Below are 25,854 nucleotides of genomic sequence, written 5' to 3'. Positions count from 1 at the left end.
ATGTTTACGAGTATAGGGTGGGTTCAGGCAATATAAAATAAAATAAAAAAAATCACAATTTATAAATACCTAATATAACAGAATAATTAATGCGTATTAATTAATTAAACCGTAATTATTAGCCATCTCCAGATTTTTTGGTTTGTTTGTTTTTTAATTACTGTTTTTTTACACACTGTTAACCCTTACTGTAGATTATGCAGTAAATAACTGTAAAATAGCTAGTGTTTTTCTGTAATAAAAGGAAACAGTATTTTACTGTAAAAGGAGCAGGATTTGTATGAAATTTTGTAGTGCAAAAAATAAATTACAGTAATTTACTTTATGTACCCATTATAGATAGTTACTGTGATAATAAATGGTAAAATACTGCTCAACCATTATTACCCCATGTACTCTAATGCTTTATGTTGCTATATATATATATATATATATATATATATATATATATATATATATATATATATATATATATATATATATATATATATATATATATATATATATATACTGTTCAGTTTTGGTATGTGTATGGTCAGTATTGAGGAGAAAGTGAGACAATCCATTGATGATAAGCTAAATTTCTCTGCAGCCATCTCTGTGTTTTCTTTGGTTCCTTTTATGTTTTTAACATTGAGTATCAGGAGTCAACCAATGTTAATGTCACAGAGCTAATTAAAAGGTAAAGATATCAACGAGATGCATTTAAAGGCAAAAATATTCACACAGAGCAACCAAATTATCACAATCATTTTTATAACTTTGTTTACTTTTCTATAGTTAATCTAATTTGCCTAGTTTAACCTATAGTTAAGCTTTTAAATTGCACTTTAAGCTGAATATTAGTATTTTGCTAAATAACTAGTAAAAATTTGTTATTTAAAAAAATATCTTGAACAGCATGTACATACATGTTTGCTGAGACTCAATTAATTTGTTTGGAAAACTTTAAATGAAGTAGGTAAAAGTGGCATTAACAGTATAATATAAAAGCTTTCCTAAATAAATGTATTAATCAGGTTTTTTAAATTTTTTTATTATTATTATTATTATTACTACAGGTTTGGAACAACGTGAGGATCAGATTGTTTATTTATTTTTTATTTTTTTGCTTTGGATGAAGTTTTTATATTTTTATTGTTTTTAATCAATGGTATGTGCATGATTGTGATAAATGTTGGCAGTTCCTTTGAAAATATGGTATGTACCAGGGATGTCAAACTCTTGGAGGGCCGCAGCCCAGCAGAATTTAGTTCCAGCCCTGCTTCAACACACTACCTTTAGATTTAGTTTGATCAAGTGTATTTAATTAGTATAACTGCACTGTTACTCTGTAGATTGTGCAGTAAATAACTGTAAAATAGCCAGTGTTTTGCTGTAATAAAAGGAAACATTTATTATTTATTAACACATATTATTTTACTGTAAAAGGAGTAGACTTTGTATGAAATTGTGAAGTGCAAAGAATAAATTCCAGTAATTTACTTTATGTACTCATTACAGATAGTAACTGACAATAAATAGCAAATTACTGTTCAACCATTACTGTCCAATCTACTGTGATGGTTTATGTTGATATTTATAGAGACGTGCATTTTGAAGGCAGAAAATAATGATTTAGGCATCACCACACACTCCCACAGGCTGTCTTATTCTAAACACAAAGGTGTTAGAAAGAATTTTCAGAAAATGCTGGCCCTTTAAGAGAGTCAGGTGTTTGATTTGTTTAATGCAGTGTGCTCTATTCTCTGTCCATCAATTCAGATGTAGAGTCTGATATGTTTTAGGCTTTAACTAAGAATCTACAATGAGTAAGTAAAATGTGTTCAAATGTTTTTGAGGGTTTCTAAAATAAGGCTGTGTTTTAGTTATATTGTTGTTATCTTGAACTGTGTACTTGAAAGCTACATTGTTAGCTAGTTAGCCTCTCCTCATATAACTTCTTACATTACTTTTGTTTAAGTTTATGTATTTATTGGATAATGCATACTGCCATAATGTACAGATGCTAACAGTTGTATGTATCTTTCTGGAAACTAAGCCAAAATTAAATTCCATCATCTCAGTAAGGTAATGTGCACATCATCACAGGTAATCACAAAAACATGATACACATAGCCATCCACACACAAAAGCTCCACTGTCAGGTCCCAGGTTGTGGGTTTGTTGCTAAGTATTTTTCAGAGCTGTGTTTACACCTATGAATTTATATTAGAAACAATAGAAAAGTTTGTTGTCATGAGATAATTATAACAATAAAAGATTGGATCCTTTGGTTTTTCGGTGTTGTCAACTTTATTTTTATTTTTTTATAATTATTTAAAACTTTTTATTGAGATTTGACACAGTTTTTAATTATTTTAAACTTTAAAATTTAAAACAATTATGTTGTGTTTTTTGCTGTTCATTTGCTGATCCACCTTCCTGCAGATTTCAGTTGCTATCCATATCAAACACCCCTAAACCAATTAATTACGACCTGAACACCACTTGATAATTACAGGCAGGTGTGTTTGATATGGGTAGCAACTGAAATCTGCAGGAAGGTAGATCTCCAGGAACAGGATTGAGCACCCCTGCTATATACCATGGGGGTCAAACTCCAAGTTCCCGGAGAACTGCATCGCATCAGAGTTTAGTACCCACCAGCTTCAACATAACCTGTGGATTTCTAACAAGCCTTAATTAGTTTGATCAGGTGTGTTTAATTAGAGTTACAGCTTAAAGTCCCGGTCACACTGCACTTTTCTCCCTTTAGACTTCCATTCGTACGCATGTGAGTACTGCAGACCTGGAATGATAGCTCATGTGACAAATTTCATAACTCGCAGCATTGGAAAATTCAAGCTTGAAGAACGCTGACATGCAAAATCACATCATGTGATTGCTTGATACCAATCAAAGATCAAAACATGACCTCTCTGGCTTGCTTTTTCAATCTCTAATTATTTTGTTTAATTCCACTACTTGCTTTGTTTAATTCCACTTCGCAGTGCAGTATGACAGAATTTTGCATACTCAAACGTTAGTGTGACCGCAGCCTTACTGTGCAGAACTGTAATATGTAAGACAATATCTACATCTGCTGATTTCTTAATTTTGTTATACTTTTTCTGTTATTTATTTGTTTGGTGCCGAAACAATACAATAAATTTGTCTGAAAAATGTTATGCCTTCTATTTTTAAATAACAGCTAAGAATACTGATTAATTTTAGTAACACCACAATAACTATATATGACATACTATTAATGTGTATACAGTATAATGCTGTGATTTGTAACACTACAATACAGTAATTAACTGTACACAGTTTTCAGTTAGTTACCACTGCTGCTCTATTACAGTAATTAACTGGCGACACCGTTGCCAGCTACTCGCTGTATTGGTTCAGTTACAGTAAATAACTGGCAACACTGTTGCCAGCCACTCACTGTAATGGTTCAGTTACAGTAAATAACTGGCAACACTGTTGCCAGCCACTCACTGTAATGGTTCAGTTACAGTAACTAACTGGCAACACTGTTGCCAGCCACTCACTGTAATGGTTCAGTTACAGTAACTAACTGGCAACACTGTTGCCAGTTACTTACTGTAACCTAACTTTTACAGTGAGTGGCTGGCAACAGTGTTGCCAGTATTCTACTGTAAAAAACCCCGGTAAGGTCTAACAGTGCAGAGCAAGTAATATTCATGGACCACCATTTTGTAACAGGGGTCAACACAGCGTAATGAACCTCCAACTTCTCTGGCATATGTTTCACGCAGTGGATGGGCACAATAAATATATCACAGTAACATTTTCCATAACAATTTTCTTCTGGGAATCTTATTTATGTTTCAAATAGTCTAAAACTATTTTTAAGATCAATATTACTAGCCCCCTTAAGAATTGTGTTCTAAAATCTGTTGTCTAATGACTTACCTAACTAGCCATTTAACCTAATTAAATATTAAGCCTTTTATCTGCACTCAACTGAATACTAGTATCTTGCCAAATAACTAGTGAACTATTATGAACAGTACGGTTATTATGGCAAAGACAAAAGAAAGTAATTATTAAAACTTTTATCTTTTAAAAAATGTATTGAAAAAAAAATCTCTGCATTAAACAGCACTTTAGGGCTAATAAGTTTGCCTTCATCTGTACTGTATGTGTGTGCGATATGAATAAGCCTTAAAGCTTTTAACCTAAACAGGGATCTTTCTCTTTGCTTTGGCTCACGACCAGAGCAGAGGAATGGAAATGAAGACATGGGAGATTTACAAATGAGTTGACTAAATGTGTGATGGGCTGAGACATGAAAATGATTCATTTTCCTGGAGCTCCTGAGTTTGGGAAAAGGAATGATGGGAAGTTCAATGGATCATGGAGGTTGGACCCTTCAAGACCTCACCATCCGTATACCATAGCTTTAAATGTGGCAGAATTTTGTGTCCACATACACACATATGGATTCATTTTGAGTCCCTAACCACATTTCCTCTCTCTCTCTCACTTTCTCTGAGAGGGAAAACACTTTTCTCTCTTTAGGGTTTCAGAAGTCTGGCTTCTGCAGACAGAGTAATCGTTTCCCAAGAGACAGACAGACACCAATAAATGGAGAGAGAAGGAGGAAGAAAGACAAAAGATTGAGAAGAAAATAAATAATCTACTCTACGACTCCTCTCTCAGTTCATCCACATGTGCTGCCCATTTTCCGCATGAGTGAAGTTGTGCTGTGTGATATATAAGCTCATCTCTGCCTCATCAAGTCAAGGCATGAGCAAACTGCATGCATGTGAATGTGAAGATAAACTGTGAAGTTTACAGTGCTGGGGACTAACTAATAAAAATTAGCTGTGAAACAAACTTTCTAAACTATTTAAACAAAGATCTGAGTATCATGACAACAACTTCCATCATTGCTTTATCTAGTCAAGAACTTGGTGGTCACCCAGTAATAAAATGCAAACATGAAGGTACCGTTAAGTGCTTTGAACTGTGCATTTTTATTTATTATTTGATATAATCTCAAGTGAAACATGAAGAAAGGGTGGGAAAAAGTTTGCTCCTCCCCTTTAAAATAAACAACCAATAGCATTTTGCTATATCACTTCTCTGTCAGAATGGTTGAGCTCGAGCACATCAAATATGAAGGTCTTGAAGGGGGCGGGGCATGTCAAATACTAGAGAGCATTTGATTGGTCACTGATTTGATGAAAACTCTGCTATATGAGGTGTGACAAACTACAAGCTTTAAATGCTTAACAGTTTTATATCTCATAAACGCGAATTTTGGTGTGCATTAGTACAATACTGATACTAACATCTAAACAACTTTATTTTAATTTCATGGGACCTTTAAAGGGATACTGCACATAAAAAACTATTTACTTACATGATTTTCTAAAAGCATACTAGCTTGGTAAGGACTAGAACCTGTGAAGTTCTTGCTGTGAGGCAACAGTGCTAACCACTGGGCCACCATGCCACCCATCTAGGAAAAGAGGAGAAGTAGGGGTGGAATGGGGGGGTTCTTCCAAACGAAGATGGCTGTTATTTGGAGGGTATTTATAGTGGTCTAGGAATCGTCTGATTGGTGAATCATAAATTGAATAATGCAGGTTTAGCCGCAAGAAATCATAAGCAGGTGATCCTCTCAACATTAGTTTATAAAAAAAACTTCCCTTTTGTTTTCTTGAATTCACCAGAGGCTGCTGTGTATGCTTTTTCAGATCTCAAATTTCTCTTGCAAGTGCCTTTCGCACATGTTGTTTTTGTGTAAACCCACCAGAGGCTGCTGTTGACTAACTCACTGACTGACTGACTGACTGACTGACCGATTGACTGACCCACCCTCCTCCTTCCCTAAACCCAACCAATAGCGTTTTCAAAAGAACCGATGGACCAGCGCCCACCCACTTCCCTCAACCCAACCAACAATTTTAAAAAAGCAATCCAGAAAAAGAAAAGCCATCACTTGATTTTCACCACGTTTTCAGATTTGACCACATCGTCACCCTGTTATTTACCTATTTATTTAATTTTTTGGATTCTGTTTTTGTCTTACCCACTTTCTGGAACCAGACTAGAACCCTGTCTTGGTCAAATCCTCTCTGTGTCTCAAGTTTTCCAACATCCATGGCAAGCTAGAAAACTGGTAACAGCGGGAAAGCCGTCCATATGAAGGTAAGTGGTCAGCTGGTAAGCTTAAAAAGGAACAGCGTCATGCCTCCCCTTAGTGTTTGTTTCAAAAACTAAATGCAGCCATACGTACTTCTGACTACATAATTCACGATCTCCTGAAATGTATAGGGCTACGTTTTCAAAATGAGCCAGTGGCCGCATACAAGTAAACAAGTAAATCAACTACTGCAAAACTCTGAAATCTACAAAAAAAATCACTTTATATTGATCATTTAAACTCTCTCCTGCCATTAATTGCAAGATTAATACACCGTGTGTCATGATTAAATCCTGACAGTGGTTTTTAAAACCAAAAAAGGGTCTCTGCTGTAAGTTCACTTAAGACTGAAGCAGAAATGTATCTTTTAAAAACTTGTACTCATTTTCCCTCTGACTAAAATTGGACCGGTCTGTTTTTTGAGCCATGCAGACTACCAGTCAGAGAAAATGTGATTGTTGTTTTATCCAACTTGTATATATGTTAATCATACTCTGATGCCTCAGACTATAGCTGGACTATTCAAAAACTTGATTATAACTGCAATTATAAACAAATCTACTGACAGTACTGACCTACTTAAAACCTCTCAACATGCATCAGAAAAAAGGGAAGAAATTGCAGTAATTGCTTACAGGGATGCAGGCACACACAAGTTCCCTCAACACACACACACAGTCTCCTCAGGGTCTTTGTGGTGCATGATCCTATTCCAAAGTGCAAACTTCAAGTCAGTGCCATTTTTTTGCTTCTCTTTTAACTTTTCCCAAATGCCCTGTTAGTTAAAGGCAAATCCTACATCAGAAAAAGGTCTGACCTGTCTCTTATTGCTCACACATACACACATTGACCATATAACGTCATTCCAGATCACCGATTCAAACTTGTGCAAACACTTTAGCAGCAGGGCATCAAAAAAGCCTGCTAATTCAATCCAGCAGTATCAGAGTTACCAGCTGAGAGAAAGAAAGAGAGAGAGAGAGAGAGAGAGAGAGAGAGAGAGAGAGAGAGAGAGAGATACTTAACTTATGTCAGGCCATAGAGATCTGTTTTGTCTACAGGGATTGGGATAAGAGGCAGTCAAGGAATCTGATCATGGTGCAGTATGCATTTTTTTGGGAACACCACATCAGATTAAACTTGAAGCCTGGGTTTGAGCATGCTTTATTTCTCTGGAGAACATATGTATAAGGGCCTGACTGATTGTGAGGTTTGGATTGTCAGCCAAACATGCTGCCTGTTGTCTGTCAGCCTGCATTGACATACATGTCCGACCCGAGTGAGCCGGGGGTAATAGAATATTTCGCCTAAGACACCTTATAAGGATTGCGTTAGTCATTCTGTGTTTATGAGGTCAGTAATGTTCCTATTTTGGTTTCATGAAAAGTCTCCTTTCCAAATATTACAGGGCTGTGCCAATGTAGTAATTGCTGAAATATAGATGCCAAGTTTGAATTCCTGTAATCTTTTTTTTCTGTTGATGAAACACTCGTAGTTTATATAGACTTTTTGATGCTGACTATAACTTAAACATAGTCTAGTGTGTTTGGTGCATCACAGTTCATATTCAAGCCTGAATCTCTTCAGTATAAACAATCAGGATCAAAATAAAACGTTTGTTTCCATTTATAAACCATGGTGAGGTTTCCTATGTAAAAAAAAAATCGTGATATAAAAGAGTTCAATCTGTCCACCTCAGTACACAAACCACACAGATGTTTGGTCTGTGGTGGGCAAATCATGCTAAGTGCCTGCTGAGAGAATGTTGGTCATTAAAACAGTTCATCAAACTGCTTTCTGGAGCATTACTTTAGCCTTGGAGTGTCTGTGTGTATCTGTGGCCGCTTACACACACTTTATGAAGAGAGCATAACATCTGTTCACAAGGCCTAGTAAACTTTCCCTCTCCCTGTGAGTATTTATATTCTCCTCTGTCTCACCTTGTTCAACCTTACTCACTCTCTCTTCTGGTCAACCACAAATAGAAGAACAGTTAGGATGCTCCTGAAGAAAAATCCTGCTGCAAATTAACCTGTAAGTTGTTAGTTACCTGCTAATCCGGCTAGAAGCTTAGATTTGTTTTGAACTATTTTTAAATACAAAGTCAGTGGAAAGAGGTGCTTAAATTAAAAAAAAAAAGTTAACTCAGCTGATCAAAACCAATGCTATAAATTAAAAACATGTCAAAAAATAAATGTATTTAAGATTATAGCTGGTATAACAATTTGTTTGAATGTAACCACAACCATATCACTTTGCAGTCCAAGACCAGTTACTCAATGAAGCTAAGGAGGGCTGAGCCTGGTCAGCACCTTGATCGAAGACCACTTGGGAGCTAGGTTGCTGTTGGAAGTGGTGTTAGTGAGGCCATCAGGGGGCGCTCAACCTGCAGTCTGTGTGAGTCCTAATGCCCCAGTAAAGTGAAGGGGACGCTATACTGTCAGTGAGTGGCGTCTTTCGGATGAGCATTCAACCGAGGTCCTGATCATTAAACAGACTCTCTCTAATCATTCAAAATCCCATGGCACTTCTTGAAAATAGCAGGGGTGTAATGCTGTGCTCATGCAGAAGAAGCGTCAAGCACAAGTGATTTATATGTTAATTCAATGCAAATACGTAAATAGACATCCTGTGGCACTATTCAATGGAAAATCTGAACTTCAGCGGACTTTCATGCCGCATTAACCAATCAGGAGCTTTCTCTTGTAGGGGTTCCATAGTTCCTGTTGTAGGTGTCCTAGGGAAAATCCTCTTGCCGACACCAGACAACTGTTTATTAAACTGAGCTCGGCTCAGTCGGAAGCACCGCTGAAAGCTTCCATCATCCAGATATAATTTCTGAAGGAGTTTATGAGCTCACAGAACTGGGTGCACCTCAAAACGGATTTAATGGACTTGACAAATGTGTCCAAACAAATCGGCGCTGTTTACCAGCCTACCTAAAGCATATAAACACAGCATAACTCCGGTATTCTGGCCAAATTTCCTTTATCAGCCCTTAACAATCATAGCCTCCCAATTATCCCCATCCACAGAATTGGCTCTATCACCTTCTCTCCACTCTCCCTATATCTGGTGTGCTGAGCGCACTGGCATGGTTGTCCTGTGGCTGCCGTTGCATCATCCAAGTGGATCCTGCACACTGGTGATAGTGTGGAGAGACACTCCTCTTATGATTGTGATGCGCTTTGGGCCTATGACCATACGCAATAAATGCGCTACATAAATACACATCACATTAAATTAGAAAGGTTTGGTGGTGTAAATTATGCAAAAATAAATATTGTTTATATTAAACTCAGAATGTGCTGTTTTTGGATGAATTCCCTAATCAATCAATCAATCAATCAATCAATCAATCAATCAATCAATCAATCAATCAATCAATCAATCAAGAAAGCTGTTTTTATTACAATGCTAATTACTAACTTGTTAATTACCAACTATGCTAATTACTAACCTTTATAATTTTTGTAAATTTGCTATTTTTGTAAAATTGTTATAAATGTTTGGGCTTTATTTTCTTTTTTCAATAAGCATTTTTAAAATTAATTGCCGTTAATTAACAGTTCCTCACAGTTTCTAAATTGTGTTTGTTTCTATTTTTGTTATATTGTCTCAGCTGGTCATGCATATTATTGTACAAAAAGCGATAATGAACTGTTAGTACTTTTTATGTTGCAAATGTAAAAGCATTGTGTTTGCTTCTCTTACCGGCAAATCAATCTTTATAAGTGCGATGTCTGCTTTTTCATCAACATCTTTGATCTTAGCATCGTACGAGGCTCCGTTTTTAAGCTCCACCTTCACTCGGTTTTTATTGGCTACCACATGGGCATTAGTCACAATAAGGCCATCATCCGACACCACAAACCCAGAGCCACTCGCCACTGCCATCTCACGCTTTGAGTACACCATCCTAAACAACACAAAAAGAGTGATGAAAAAAGGGCTATTTGGTCAAATGAACTAACGCTAATGTGAGAAACTTACTTGCGGTAAAGTTCAATGTGAACCACAGCAGGGGCGATTTTCTCTACGACATCCGCAATGAAATTGTACTTGTATCGCAGGCTGTTGGGGTTATCATGGAGAGCTGAAACAAAAACAACAGAGAAAATGAGGTGTAATGAGAATGTAGGAACGGAAGAAATGGACACCAGAGAAGAAACATCTGAAAATATCAAATGACTTCACTCAAACAGGACACGGAAAGGAAGACGAGACTAGTCGTTAACTAAAAAAAGACAAGTGGTGGGATTTTCTGTGTAAATATATATATAGGACTACTGTTGCTTACGTAAGTCAGCATCACACACACACACACACACATGAGTGCAAGTCATGAGCAAGATCTGAGGAGTCTTATGGAGGACGTGTCTGGAAATGTTGACTCTTGTCCTCTGTAATTTCAACATGAAAGGAAAAGAAGTGAGAGATTTTTTCTATACTTATTATCACTGCTCAAAGCTCATAATAATCCCTGAAAATTGCTCTCTTAATTTTGTGCACTTATTCGTTTCATCAATAAATATGTTTTAATATGTACATCACAGACACAGAAACACACAGACGACAACAACTGTCATTTGATCCAATCAGTAAAATGGTGGACGCAATGATGGAGGAGTCCTTTTAATTTTACAGGATCACAGAGACCCCGAAAAGACCTGGAAAGCATGTTCAAAAGATGAATGCGTCTGTGGACAGATGGGGTTGTGCTGTGAGTGAGGGAACATTAAAATGAAAGAGTGGAGTGGTTTATGAAGAGTTATGCTGTTTGCTCAAGTGTAATTAAAATCATATCCAGCGTGGCGCTGGCGTGCGCTCTGGCATGAAGAACTCCAGCATAATTATAGTTTTAACACCAAATCCACACTGTTTTGTGGGCAGAAAATGGTCACTTTCCACATCCATTTAACAACCAAACTCTTGACTGTTAGCTTCCTGGTGTCAGTATATTTATACTACTATTATTTAAAAAATTACAATATATTGCTATTTTGAAAAAGTAAGATAAGACATTGGTGCCTCCAGAATTTGTCTGTAAAGTTTCAGCTTAAAATACCCATCAGATTATTGATTATATAATGTAGAATCTGCCCATTTCGGTGTCTGATCACAATGTAGCTGTTGTTTTAGCCTGTGGCTTTAAATGCAAATGAGCTGCTTCTCCCCACCATTGCTCTGATGTGTGTGTCTGCTTCTCATGCATTAAGTCAGATAAACAGCCATCAATGATAAAGACAGACACGGATAAAGCTGAAATACAGCAAGTTTATTTGATGTATGTGTGGTGGAGTCTGTTCAAGCCTTTCTGAAATAATGAGTCTTTCACAAATGTTGTTTGCAGTACACACACACACACACACACACACACACACACACACACACACACACACTTGGGCCGTGGTGATTATAGCGGTAAAGGATTACACACGTCTTTATTACAAACATGCTCTGTATTAAAAATGTTTTAAATTATAAAATGCATTATTGAGGTGCAGATGATCACAGAGACTTGTAACGTGTTTTAATCACAGTGTAAAAAATGTGTATACATGTTATTATGGAGACATGGCATATGTCAATCAATTCGATGGGCAGGGAAAGTCGCACTCCTTCTGCACATTGCGCTGGGTCTCCATATCACTAGAATTTTATATCACTCCAGTAGGACAGTTTGACAAACTATACCTACACACAGGTCTGTCCAAACAGCTTACAAAAATTTTCATTGTTGGAACACTTTAATTAAAAAGTGTTTTTGCAAGAACAAAGCAAGTTCTTTTTAAGAAACCCAATACACATTACACACACTTTTTGCATTTAAACTCTGACATAATGGACAGATCTGACATATAATATCAGATCCTTAATTGCATGTTCTAAGTGTGTTTGATTGCATATGTTAATCTATAAAAAAGTGATGTAAAGAGGCATGTGTGAATATGTATTCTTGTTTTTAAATAAGGTTGATGTGCAGTACTGGTTTAAAATCTGGCCAAAGGCTTGGGAGGTTGGTTTTCAAGTCTGTTGTGCAACAAAAAACAAGCAGAAAAAGGTTGCTGAGGTCCATTCTACATTTTACTGTTGGATAAACAGCAATATAACAAAATTAACTCCGACTGCATCTGTCTGTATTCTCACAAAGACACTAAAAGATACTCTTGAAGGGTTAATAATTAATTGATTATTAATTAATTAATTAATTAATTACCAACTTTCATGTCATTACAATGTTCATCTTCAAAATGTGACCCTTCCTCACAAATCAAGGTATTTAAAAATAAATTCACAAGCTCCATAGACAGCAATGGTCCTGAGATATTGAAACCAAAAACACTCTTAAATCATTCCATGTTACATCAGTTGTTCTGTAATCATATTAAGCTTCAAAAAACAATTTATTTTTAAACGACTTTGTCTTCTCTATCAGTTCAAGGTGTGCGTTTACTACAGGCAATATGTTTTGTGCTGCAGACTTTAATAATAATTCGTCATACTGCCCATAGTAAACATACACCCTGATGACCTGAAGCCGGAAAGATGATATAGGTGTACAAAGTCATATGTATGGTTGTTAAAGTGTAAATACTAAAATGTTCTTCGAGGTATGATAACAGTTGAACCACTGAAACCACATGGAATGTTTTTGGTTCCCTTTTTGGACTCTGGACCATTGTTGTCAATGGAGGATGAGAGAGCTCTCAGATAACATATAAAATGTCTTTATTTGTGTTTTAATTTGAAGTTTTAAGCAAATAATTTGATGTCTTTTTGAACATGATATCTTAATTTGATGAATGAAGGTCTCAGGGGTTAACAACCAAATTAATTTTTGGCTGAAAATTTTTAAAGCAGTGGTCACCAAACTTGTTCCTAGAGGGCTGGTGTACTGCAGATTTTAGCTCCAACTCTAATCAAATGCACCTGAACTATAATCATGGTCTTACTAGGTATACTTGAAACACCCAGGCAGGTATGTTGAGGCAAGTTGAAGCTAAATCCTGCAGGGACACCGGCCCTCCAGGACCAAGATTGGTGACCCCTGCTTTAAAGGTTAACATTCATTTGAACATAAGGAATGCAAATAAAGACTTTATTTGCCATCAAATGTCTAAATTCATCTTACAGTTACTGCCCATCACACTGACTGGACTGGAGATTTACTCTGGGAAATCGAAGGCCAAAGAATTCTAAACAAATCCTCCTTTTAGCCATGTGATGGAAAAGTATTTGAGTTTTGAAAGCGAAACCTGTGATTAGGTCAAATGCACTGGCAGAAACAATAGAATCAGACATGCTTGTCTCATCTTGGCCCAGTCTCAGGTACTAAAAGTCAAGAGAATCACAGAGATTTGAACAAATCCATAACCTCTTATCTGTGACAGAACAAAACCTTTCTGGACATCTTATGAACTATTGCTGTGTATCCTGGCCACACTTCCACTACAACCTTCAAAACGATTTAAGCAGAGCTACTGCTGATGCATTTATAGTTTAAAACTCCACAACCTTTGCTCAAAGAACTGCAACATCTGACAGTTAATCAAACAACAATGCCAGGATCACAACTGACATTCACACCTGTGTGGTTTTGTGTATCCGCTGACTCATTTCATCCGTAAAACGCTTGAAAACAATATAAACTCAGACCGTCACAACTAACCAGGCCAGCAGGAAAAAGGAAACAAAAGTTTATTTTATAGTGGCAGAATTTCCAGTGTGGTGAGACTGACCAGCTCCAGTCCAGCTTTAAAAAAGGGACAGAATTCAATCTGAAATCACATGTTTTGAGAAAAGCAAAGCATCAAAACAAACAAAACAGTAAAATCAAGGTCAAGATGAACAAAGTATAACTTGGATAGCTTCAGCTTGTCGATCTAAAATGCTACATCAGTGATTTTTACACAACTGAAACTGTGGTACTGAAAGTATTTTTCAGATTCATTTTTGCCACAACTGTTTAAAATTCTTAAACCAAACCAGTCAGCTGTCAGATGCATTTGATTTTAAGCAAAGAAAATCAGACAAAAAGATATATTAGATTGTGTACTGAACTTCTTTTAATGCAGGAAAAACTCCAATTCAATAAAGCATTGCAAATAACATAAAGAAAGTGATATCAATAGACTAACTGTATCTACAAAAACAGCTTTACTCTCTGATTGGTGGAATGTTCTGGGTTGCATTTCTGGATAACGTTGTGTTTGTGGGCTATACGCAGACCGGAGAATGGTTCTGTACATCTTCATTAAAGTTATAACCTTTCTTGGTGTGTTCCTTGATATATACAGATGTTAACACTTCAATATGTTCCCCTCTGCCATCATGATTCCCATCACCGCTGCGATAGTAAATGTGCCTGCGGCTTTTGACCGCTGCGTGACGCTTTTACCTCAGACTTTGTAACTCAAAGAGGTTGCTTTATGTTGCTTTGTGTCTTTACCTTATTACATATGACGTTGCAAGGTGTTGCCACTGCAAGTGGTGCTGAATTGTTAATGATAAAACGTCGGGGAACTGTTTACTTAATCGCGATATAGACCATTCTTTGTGAAATTGTGTTGTATATATAATATTTGCACATCAGGGACATGCGATTAATATGCATTGTATTGAATTTGCATTTAAAGGAGGACCATATAGTCGAGTCTCAATCCGTCATCAGTAAATTCGGACTCTACTTTTAAATTCTTGCCATAATGGGTTAAAGGATTTTAATATCACGTGAATTAAATTTGACTGAAATTCTTGTCTTGAAATGTTTTGTATTTTGCTCTAAAAATTACATATACTGTAAAGCTGGAAAAAACAGAGAGAGAAAATGTAAGAAGCTGAATTTCAGGGCTGAAAATCTCTATTATGTTTTTCTCAACAAAGTTAGACAAGCAATATCTAAAGGCTGCTCTATTATTATTATTATTATTATTATTATTATTATTATTATTATAGCTTCTGCCCTGTAGCCAGCGAAGAGTTCTCTAATTAAATATGTGCATTTAAATAGGTTCACGCAGGTCCCATCTTTAGATTTAGCGCTGTACTGCAGTCACTAAACTTCTAATAAAAAAATTACTTTCATCTTTGCAGGAAAACTCTTTAATATACCTAATTAAACTGTGGGTGTATATAAAATTAAATAGTTATATTTATAGACTTAGATGCAAAAAGAAGTGATAGGGTAGGGTATAGTTGAAATATTTCCAGACCAACCTTAATAAACTAACTAAAAAAAGCTTTTGGAAGCTTTTTACCTTAAAGATAAGGTACAGCTTAAGGTTCTATTTAAATATGTCATATAGCCTTAAGAAGGTTTCGAGGAACGAAGCCCTGTACAGTATCATGGGTCAAAGTATTTTTTTAATAGAATTCCACCATTAAATCCACTATCATTCATTCATTTTCTTGTCAGCTTGGTCCCTTTAATTATCCGGGTCGCCACAGCGGAATGAACCGCCAACTTATCCAGCAAGTTTTTACGCAGCGGATGCCCTTCCAGCCGCAACCCATCTCTAGGAAAAATCCACTATCAACAAAAGCATATTTAATAAAATAAAATATGCAACTAACAACCTCTGTGCTCACAACGGGTCTGCCTTTAAAGATTAAAAAATTACTGCTAAAAGTATATTTTATTTAATTTGTTTTATTTTATTCAAAATAATAATAGGTTTCCTGGTGACCATAAAAGACCGCCAGTTAGGCTAATAATGTGAAGTTATAAATAAAACTATTATTATTATTGTGATTTACAAGATAATACATTTTCTGTTCTAAGTTAAGTTTAATTTATTAAACTAATTTCAAGAGGAGTACGTGCTCATGATTAAACCAGCTGGCTCATATTAGCTAATCACGATCCTCCAATCAAGGATCCCTAGTTCCTATATATATCTCCTCCTTTTCCACTTACAACTATCTTCGTCTTGAAGAATCCCCCCTCCTCCCCCTTCTTCCACCTTTATCCAAAATAGGTGGCTCGGCGGCCCAGCAACCAGCAGGAATTTCAATAGCTCTGGCTCCCTACTTGAGCTTCTAGTATCTCTGCGTGTCGCTAGCATGTTTCCCCACCCGGGGGTTTCAGCTCTCTCCTAAAGCCTAAGAATTGCTCTGCATTATAGACCTCTTAAACCTAAGTCTCTTTTACTAGTCGTCTCGCTCTCAGGAAGTTCACCTTGGCCTTAGCTGCGGGGGAGTTTTGAGATCGCCCTGAGCTCAATCTCCCCTCGCCCCACAAAGAGAGGGAGCCCTGGACTCGAGGAATGCCTTGAGCTCAGAGCTCTCTCCCGGGACAGCATGCCAAATGAGCTTTCGTAAGTCATGAGCTAAGTGTGAACTCTTGAAGTATTTTTTATTTTCATGTGAAAATGGTTTCCAAATTTCAACTTATTTAACATGGCAGAATGATTATTTTTCTTTTTGGCAATCATATCATTAAACATTCATAAAAAGAGCATCTGTAAATATTTTTGTACTCAAAATCTCAGCAAAGATTTAAAATGTTAAATGTTGCACACATTTTATATTGGGCTGGTATCCAAACCTGCATGCAAGGCTTGACTCTACAACCATCAAAGCTTACTGTACTTCCGTGTCTAGTCTTTATGCTTTCCCTGAATCACTGCCAGATCACATGTGGTCTGAATGAAATTTCATATGTCCTAGAGATTCCAAATGTTTCTCTTGGGGGTGGGGGTAGAGACAGGCAGGCATTAGAAAGCAGGTTGAACCATCTATATGAACACTACTGTTTGTTTGCAAAATAAGTTGGAATGAAGCCTGTACATAAAACTGATCATAATAGGTGCTAAAAAAGATTTAATGGTGTAAGAAAACGCATGTTTGGTGTCCCTATTACATTGAGCCAACATTCCAAAACACAAATTATCTCACAATATACATATATGAATATCTAATTTCTCAGAGTCTCTAATGATTCATTAAAGATTAATTCTTTCTCAATCCCTCCTTTTTGCAAGACTATTAGCCGGTTGGCACATTCTGTTATTGGCTTAATACATACAGTGTGTCAGTAACAAAACATTCATAATTTCTGAATATTTCAACATAAGTCTGATGATGAAACACTAGAAAAACAAGTTTAAGGAATTAGCGAGCACAAATAAATACTTTAAATAAATATTAAAGATATGAGGACAGACATATCCTCTTTTCATAATTTTTCACAATTAAAGTGAACTAGTTTCCTGATTATAAACAAAAATCAGATGCAGCCAGTGAAGACCACAGGCTGGCGTTATGCAAATTTGTTACAGATTTACCTAAATCTTTTATGTAAGTGAAACTGGACCATGTTCAGAAATGATTCTTTTAGGAGATTGTTAGGTTCTTTTCCCCTGTATGGTGTGGCACGGTTTGGACAATTTTGGGAGTTTTTCCACTGCATTCCTACATATAACCTGGTACTTTTTAGTGCTACATTGGGTGAGGTTCCAAGTGAGCTGTATCATTTCTTAAAAATTGACATATACACTTTGCTGATCAGAGATTAGTCCAAGAAAATCATAACCATCAGCATCATTTGATTTGTAACACAAGATCCCAAATTGTTAGCAGCAGCCATTTTATACTACTGCAAGAAAAAGTAATGGCAGCAACATGTCTGGAAAACCTAGAATGAAATCAATGATGTAACAGAATTAGAGGTGGTGCAACTGATAACCCCACCCACTTCAAGCTGTACAATAAACGCAGTGAAAATGCACACTAAGAACAGTAAAACTGAGCAGAAGCTTGCCAAGCTGTGCCAAACCATACTGTACCATGCAGCAGAAAAGCGGCTTTTAAAACTTTGCAGACCTTTCACATTTATAAACTCACCGCACGTAATATTCGAAAATGTAATAATCGTTTGATTTAATTTTTTTTAGCATGTTACAGTAGCTTTATCTGTGTTAGGAAGACTCTAAGACCATAAATCTAGCCAGATGTTTAAAGAGTTTGAGCAGCTCAGGTATTCTTATCCACTGCAGGACACTTTGATAATATTTTCTGACATGTCAACTCATGTGAACTCAGTGCACTGTTGCAGCACAAAGTGTAGGAGTGTATAGACCATTTTGAGGGATGTTAACAATAACAATGGTCCTAACGTATTTCCTGTTTCACATTTTTAATTTAACATAGCTTCTGAGAATCCAAAAAGGTCCACAATATGATAAATAAAGTTATGGTAACAGTTTTAATGTTAAGTCATGACTAAATTGCATCTTGTTATGGTTAAGAAACAGTTTGACAACAAGCATTCTATTCTATTAAATTCAGAGTGGGGTTTTGTTCTTTGTGTTTAGGCATGTGTGCTCCGTTTGTCCATAATTTGTCTTTGTTTTAGCTCTTTTCAATTTGCATGTTATGAAAGCAGTGATTGTTTGTGAATGCAGTCAAGTGCTTGAACTCTTTTCATTGATACCAACATACACAAGTCTACACGTGGATGCTCCGTCTGGAAATTAGCATATGTATGAGGACAAGAACAGGCAGACACAAGCGTGAATCAATTCTGTTAACAAGTAGAGACTCGTCTAAAGATGCATCAATCAATCTGCAAGAAATCGGTTGATCAGAAAAGTGAATTTGTATTTTTATTCAGTGTTTGTATCTTCTGTGTTTGTTTTGTATTAATTAGTCAAATCCTTATGCTTTTACTTTATATAATGTAACACTCCAAAATATAATCTTAAGTTGTTTAAATTAGGATTGCTAGACTCATCATATAAAATTATTTCTAAAAGCATTTTAAAAAAATCATCCTTTAAAATCCTGCACATGTTTTCTTCAGCACTCTGTTCTCTTTCTCTGTGCTTCTGTAGTGTAATATTTGTCAGTAGGACTTCCCCATGGTAAGGACTGTTTTTCTGCTCTCTGCTCACCTACAAAGGCCTCGACTGAACTCAAATAAACACACTTCTCGACCCTGAGGCCTTCACAAACCCCGCAGAGAGGCCTCTTACACAACTGTAACTGGACACCATAACTCAGAGCCACAGACATGACCTGTTCATGTTCACAAGCTTTCAGTCCCTCACCGGTTCTGTTTACTTTTGACAGCAATGTGCTAGCCAGGGATCAGCAGAGCAGAAGATGCTGAATGCTGTTTCAAGAAGAATAGATTAGAATAGAAAAGAAAAGAATAGAATAGAATAGAATAGAATAGAATAGAATAGAATAGAATAGAATAGAATAGAATAGAATAAAACAGAATAGAACAGAAGAGAATAGAAGAGAACATAACAGAAAAGAACAGAAGATAACAGAATAAAATAAAATAGAATAGAATAGAATAGAATAGAGCAGAAGATAACAGAATAGAATAGAATAGAATAGAATAGAATAGAATAGAATAGAATAGAATAGAATAGAATAGAATAGAATAGAATAGAAACAAAGCACATTATTGGAACAAAGAGACAGTGAAAAGATGAGATCATTTGCGAACCGTATCAAACCATGCCTCCACATGCACACAGTCAATGCTGGTTGGATGTTTGAGGAAGTAAAATGTCATCAGTAAAAGATCTAGGAGGCTGGGATCCATTATTTTGGAGCTAGCAGGAGGATGTTATGGAAAGAGTCCAAAAATAAAAAGGAATGGATGAGCATTGACCAGACTGATGGAGACAAGTGATAGTAGGATATAAAAAGTGTAACAAAGGATTGTTGAGGATTGGGTGAAGAATAAAAGAATGAAAGATTGCCACACAAGGAGGCACTTGATGCAGAATTAACTAATCCAGATACAGTAATCAACAAAAGGAGTCTTCACAGAGGAATATTATTATGACATAACACAAAGATATGAACTGGCAAAGGACTAAAGAGAACAGGGTATATCCATAGTTAAAAACATGGGGAACCGGTGAACATAATCATTAACTAATGAGTTACCAAGGAAACCTGCAATAGTAAGGAGAACTACACTGAAATGATATGAGAAACCTAAACACTTAAACAAGAACACACAAAACTAAAATCAACACATTTATTCTTTCATTTATTCATTTTCTTTTCAGCTTAGACCCTTTATTATTCTGGAGTCGCCACAGTGGAATGAACCACCAATTTATCCAGCATATGTTTTACGCAGCACATGCCTTTCCAGCTGCAATTCATCACTGGGAAACACCCATACACTTCCATTCACACACATACACTACAGACAATTTAGCTTATTCAATTTACCTACAGCGCATGTTTTTGGACTTGTGGAGAAAACCAGAGCACCCGGAGGAAACCCATGCAAATACAGGGAGAACATGCAAACTCCACACAGAAATGCCAATTGACCCAGCTGAGGCTCGAACCAGCGACCTGCTTGCTGTGAGGCGAGAGTGCTACCCACTGTGCCACCGTGCTGCCCACAACAACTAGATCATATTTCACCCAAATGTAAAAGACAAAAAGGAAAGTATATTTGTACTTTTCTGATATTTACAGTATGAGTGTACAAAAAATCTGTCATGTTTAATCATGTCAAAAATGTATTTGCATTAATGCAAATGACAAACCTCACCACATACTAAAAGTGAAGAATATATCTATTAAATGCAAATCAGTAACAAGAAAAGCAATAGTAAGAACAAAAAACACACTACTAAAGTGACGTATTCAAACATCATGGCAGTTTTGGTTGTATTGCATCATTAATTTATGCAAAATTAGGAAATTTTATTTAAAAAAAAAATGTCAGTCTATTATTTAGGGGTGGATTTAACCAGTGGTCAGGCCCAAGAAAATCTGAGGGCCCCCTCAAATAAATACATAGATGTATAAATGATACTCATGAATTATGTAAAACATTGTTTTCTATCATATTTTGTACGGTGAGGGTCTAAAAATTTAAACTGAAACATAATTATTACATCTGCGCAGATGTGTCACCCAGCTTCAATCAAGGAGCAGTCCAGCAGTCAAATCAGTAAAGATTTAGTTTTAAAAATTAATAGTTCATTTATTATGTTTAGTTGTGAATTAATTTTAAGAAAACAAATCATTTCAAAAGTTTTACAAGATGCTTTACATGTTTTTATTATTATTAATATTTTTATTATTATTATGCATTAAGATAAAATCAAGAAAAGGAGATCAAATGATATAAGAAAAAAACACTGCAAAATAATAATAAAAAATAAAAGTACAAAAGAGGAATTTTAGAAATTTTGGGCCTCATGGCTGGAATTGCTTAGGGCACCAAAATCCCTAAATCCACCCATGTATTATTTCTACCTGCAGAAAATGTGAGAGGTAACCATATTTGAATAATTAAGTGAAAAAAACACACAAATACTAATTTCTATAAGTCAAAACTATGTAACTTGTATTAAATTTAATGGAAAAATAACAACAAAAAATAATCTTAGTTTGATTGTACTACTAATAATTTGGGGAGATTTTAATGCACAATACTGCATTGTTATAAAAAATGATTCCAATCACGTGTATAATATAATTATCAATATAATGTAATAGTGTTTAAATAAATAACAGTAAAATAAATATGTTAATAAAAAAAAGAGAAAATGAAAGTGAAAGAGAAAGACAAACAGAGTGGCAATACAGACTGCAGAAAGATGTGCTTGATCAGCATGTGTAAGGCTACTGAACAAATCTGCAGAAGTATGGAAAGAACAAACCTCTGAATGCCTATAAAAAACACCGAACAAACACACACAAAATATAAAAGCACATAAAAGCACATAAACCACAGCACAGGCACACTGCAGAGAGTAATTAAAACCAGAGACTGACAAACACATACATGCTGAGTGTGTATTATGAAGGAATTACAATGCTCAGGTTATACAAAACACAACAATAAAAAACTTGGTTCTGAACACACACAAACAACCTAGTTTTACCTTTGGGCAGCAAGCCTAAAATACTTAATCAAAACCACGCACACATTTTTATTTTTTTTACAATGTTGCAATTAACACTGCAATCAACTTTTAACACACACTGACCACTGCTATTTAATTAATGATTACAGCTGATCATTCAAAAAAAAAAAATAATAATAATAATGCTCACACAAACACACTATCCATACAACACATGCCCTCCTACACTGCTTAAACAGCCAATAAATTGTTCCAAAACATAGTCAGAGACAAAGATGCTTAAGCAGAGATGACTGATGAATTATGACCAAATTGTAGGCAGCGTATAACCAAACAATGTTTTCTTTTTAGATGCAAAACTTTTGGCAGGAGAGTGCACTATTTAAAGGGGTCATATTCTAAAATTGGTTACAATAGTGGCCATTAAGTGAACTGCAGCCAGATACTTTAAGTTTAACTTTGTAATTTTGCACACAAAACAATAAGAGACTGGATGTTATTCAATGCCCTGATGTACTCACTGTGAAGTTCTTTTTTATTCTTTGAACACAAGTAAAATAGCTAAAATGGCTCTGCAGTAATGTACTGAAAATGAAGATGGATACCATCACGAGAGCAACACAGATGATTATGCATTTATGTGGAAAGTATCTGATTTCCATGTGGATAAGTTTGCACAAGCTATCATGTTGAAAGATGAGGGAATAGAAGTAGTTACACATTCATTTGAATTAATTAACATGTATTGTTATTATTCTGTGTGAACTATGCCTTTAAAACATGAGAAAACAATAGAAAATGATTTAATGCAGTTGTTGCAGTAATTTTACCTGTGTTTGAGTCATTATTTAAAGGCCAAAAACACATAAAACATTTGGGCTTAAAAAATTACTCCTATGTATGAGTCAAGTTGTTGCCTTTGTAGATTGTTTCCAAACATGCCATTTTAGATTCTGGAAAACAGCAAGGCAGCTCACTTGGTTGTCTAACAGCACTAAGTGAGGTTTATTTATAAACTAATTTCGAGAGGGTCACGTGCTTATGATTAACCACAGCTGGTCTCGCATTAGCTAATCATGATCTTCCAATCATATGATTCCCAAGTAATTTAAAACGGCATATATATCTTAAGCCCTGCTCACACTGTGAGATTTCAGCCACGATTTTGTCATCTTAGTAAGTGGCTAACCACATACCGCTTATTAAGGTGCACATCAGCTTGCAGCGATGTTACCAAAGCGCAGACACAGAAAAAAGTGACCAAAATCATGGTTGTGAACGTTAAATAAATAAGGAATGTGCGTTATATGTAGCTTTGAATGTAAACTAAAACCATCTAAGTTGCCTCCGCGCAGAAACTTTCCTGCTGTGTGACAACAGCTGTGATGAGGGTCAATCCAAGAATCAATAAGAGCGCAGAAAGTGATGACACAATCCAACTCAAATGACCGCTGGGAAATATCAAAACAATTTTTGTCTTCCTGGTTTTATTATTGAGACACGGCATGTGCAAAATTGTCGCTATATTGTTTACGTTTGCTGTGAGGAATCATTTCAGAATGCGGGATAGTGAAAGTGTCATGGGTGGATGACATTAAACTCTTGGGGTGTTTTCTTTCATGTTTGGCGTGTCTTCATTGTTGTTCAGTCTGACTTTATGACAGCTGAGATCTTACAGTGTGACATGGGAGCCATGTTCATGCAGACATGCTAATCGTTCAGGATTATAAAAAAAAATTGCATAGTGTGAGCCGGCCTTTAGAAATGGTATAGCAGAACATGGCTAGGCAGTGGCGCAGTAGGTAGTGCTGTCGCCTCACAGCAAGAAGGTTGCTGGGTCGCTGGTTCGAACTTCGGCTCAGTTGGCGTTTCTGTGTGGAGTTTGCATGTTCTCCCTGCCTTCGCGTGGGTTTTCTCCGGGTGCTCCGGTTTCCCCCACAGTCCAAAGGCATGTGGTTCAGGTGAATTGGGTAGGCTAAATTGTCTGTAGTGTATGAGTGTGTGTGTGTGTAGATGTGTGTGTGGATGTTTCCCAGAGATGGATTGCGGCTTGAAGGGCATCCACTGCGTAAAAACTTGCTGGATAAGTTGCCGGTTCATTCCACTGTGGCGACCCTGAATTAATAAAGGGACTAAGCTGACAAGAAATGAATGAATATAGCAGAACATTTTGCCGGTTTTAAAACCTTGACTTTTCTAAACCTTAAAAACGATTATCGTCCCATGCCTATTTGGTGCATCACTCCATTCCCATCCTTAAGCTAGCGGTGTGCAGGTCATTTCACTGAATCACAATCATCCAAAATCCAAAACATCTACTCTTGCAGGAGGGCACCTGGATGACATTGTTTCTGCTTCAATAAAAATCTGCTTCCTGATGAGTGCATATGGCTCACAATATGACCTAAATCTGCAGCCGGGGAAGGAAAAGTGTGCAGAGATGCAGACAGGCCTTCAGATCCAGATGCAAATGACATCATGAGCTCTGAGACACGGTGTGTTTTCTTTAGGTGAGGCCAGGACTTGGAAGCCACAGACCTCTCACAGCTTGGCACTTTGCTTAGAGCATTTATATGCAGAGAACAGACACATGTCAACAGTTATGCTAAACGTATCTCAATATTAGAGCTTCTAATGAAAAGGCTCTGCTGATACTGAGGAGTTTATACTGTCGTGTGTGAGACAACAAGTGTGTGAGCATTCACTATCACAAATCTACTATCCAGACCAAGACAACTATTCACTTTCAGGCATAATTTAAGCTTTGGCGTGTGCCAAAAAGAACACATTGAGTCTCTTTCAGTAAGAATCATGAAGAAACAAGATAAAGAGAGGCCACATTTCAGCTTACTCAATTATAAAAATTGGATCTTTATCTTTTTTTATTAAAAAGTAGAGCCTCTACAACCTGCTCAAATTCATCTCTGTTTAACACTAAATGCATAAACACAGAAAATAAGATACAGGAATCTTCATTTCAAGAAGTGAAACCTTATATTCTGAGTGCACTCACAGAAAGAGCATGCAAGCTGCTCTGTCTTTTCTCAAGTCCAAATGGTCCTAATAGGTCAGGCTGTGTTTGTGTGGCCCATGAGCAAGTGCTTTGACCAAATTGCATGTGAGTGTCAAAATGCATTAAAATAAATGATTGTGGCTGAATGCAGAGACTTGACTAAAGTTGGTACTTTCTATTGTTGATTACATTCGAACTTGTTGATCTCACAGTCTGTAGTTGGACTTCATTGTGAACATGATGAAATAGGCAAAAACCCATGCATGACTCAAACACATTTGACTTCTGTTAACATTTATCCACTTTATCAACTGAAACCAAACATGTTCCAACTTATATGACTATAAAAACATGAAATTGTGGCTTTGTGGGATAGTTTACCACAAAATAAAAATTTGCTGTTGATTCGCTTACCCTCAGACTATGCAAGACGTCTCTGACTTCAGTGTTCCTTGATGAGGATAAAATACTAGAGTCAAAAGACTTGCTTAAATATGTTGACAAAAAATAAATACCCCTGGTTCCTGATGACACACATAGGCCTTTTAAAGTGAAATGAGTAGTCTGTGTGAGAAACTGTACATTATTTTAAAACATAACTATCTTTGCAGCTTCTGCAAATGGTCAGATGTTCATGCAGTCTAAAGTGCAAGTCTGCTGTTTCATAATGAGACATGCACAGGTGCAAATGTGTCACATTAAAGCTGATGATGTTTGTTTACTACTAAGAGTATTGATAGAAGCCTCTGGTATTCATTTAGTTTGGCTTGGATGTTTTTATTCTAAAAGTGCAGGTAGCTGTTCACTTGAAA

At 36.2% G+C, this 25,854-nt stretch overlaps 1 protein-coding gene across 2 annotated transcripts in view; it reads right to left on the bottom strand.

Annotated features, from left to right (window-relative positions):
- htra1a (HtrA serine peptidase 1a) overlaps positions 1–25,854 on the bottom strand; it is a 44,140-nt gene that overhangs the window by 17,266 nt on the left and 1,020 nt on the right. For both annotated transcript variants that reach the window (XR_012392690.1, NM_001002219.1), the window contains 2 exon segments: positions 10,160–10,262; positions 9,881–10,085 (listed from right to left, as the gene is read on the bottom strand). Coding sequence is in view for 1 of the 2 variants with exons in the window: in NM_001002219.1 (NP_001002219.1) it covers positions 9,881–10,085; positions 10,160–10,262 (308 nt within the window). In the remaining variant the exon portion in view is untranslated.

This window comes from Danio rerio, chromosome 17 (assembly GCF_049306965.1).
Source record: "Danio rerio strain Tuebingen ecotype United States chromosome 17, GRCz12tu, whole genome shotgun sequence".
Taxonomy (NCBI): Eukaryota; Metazoa; Chordata; class Actinopteri; order Cypriniformes; family Danionidae; genus Danio; species Danio rerio.
Note: the sequence above shows the minus strand (reverse complement) of the source record. Positions and strands in the feature narration are given on the sequence as shown.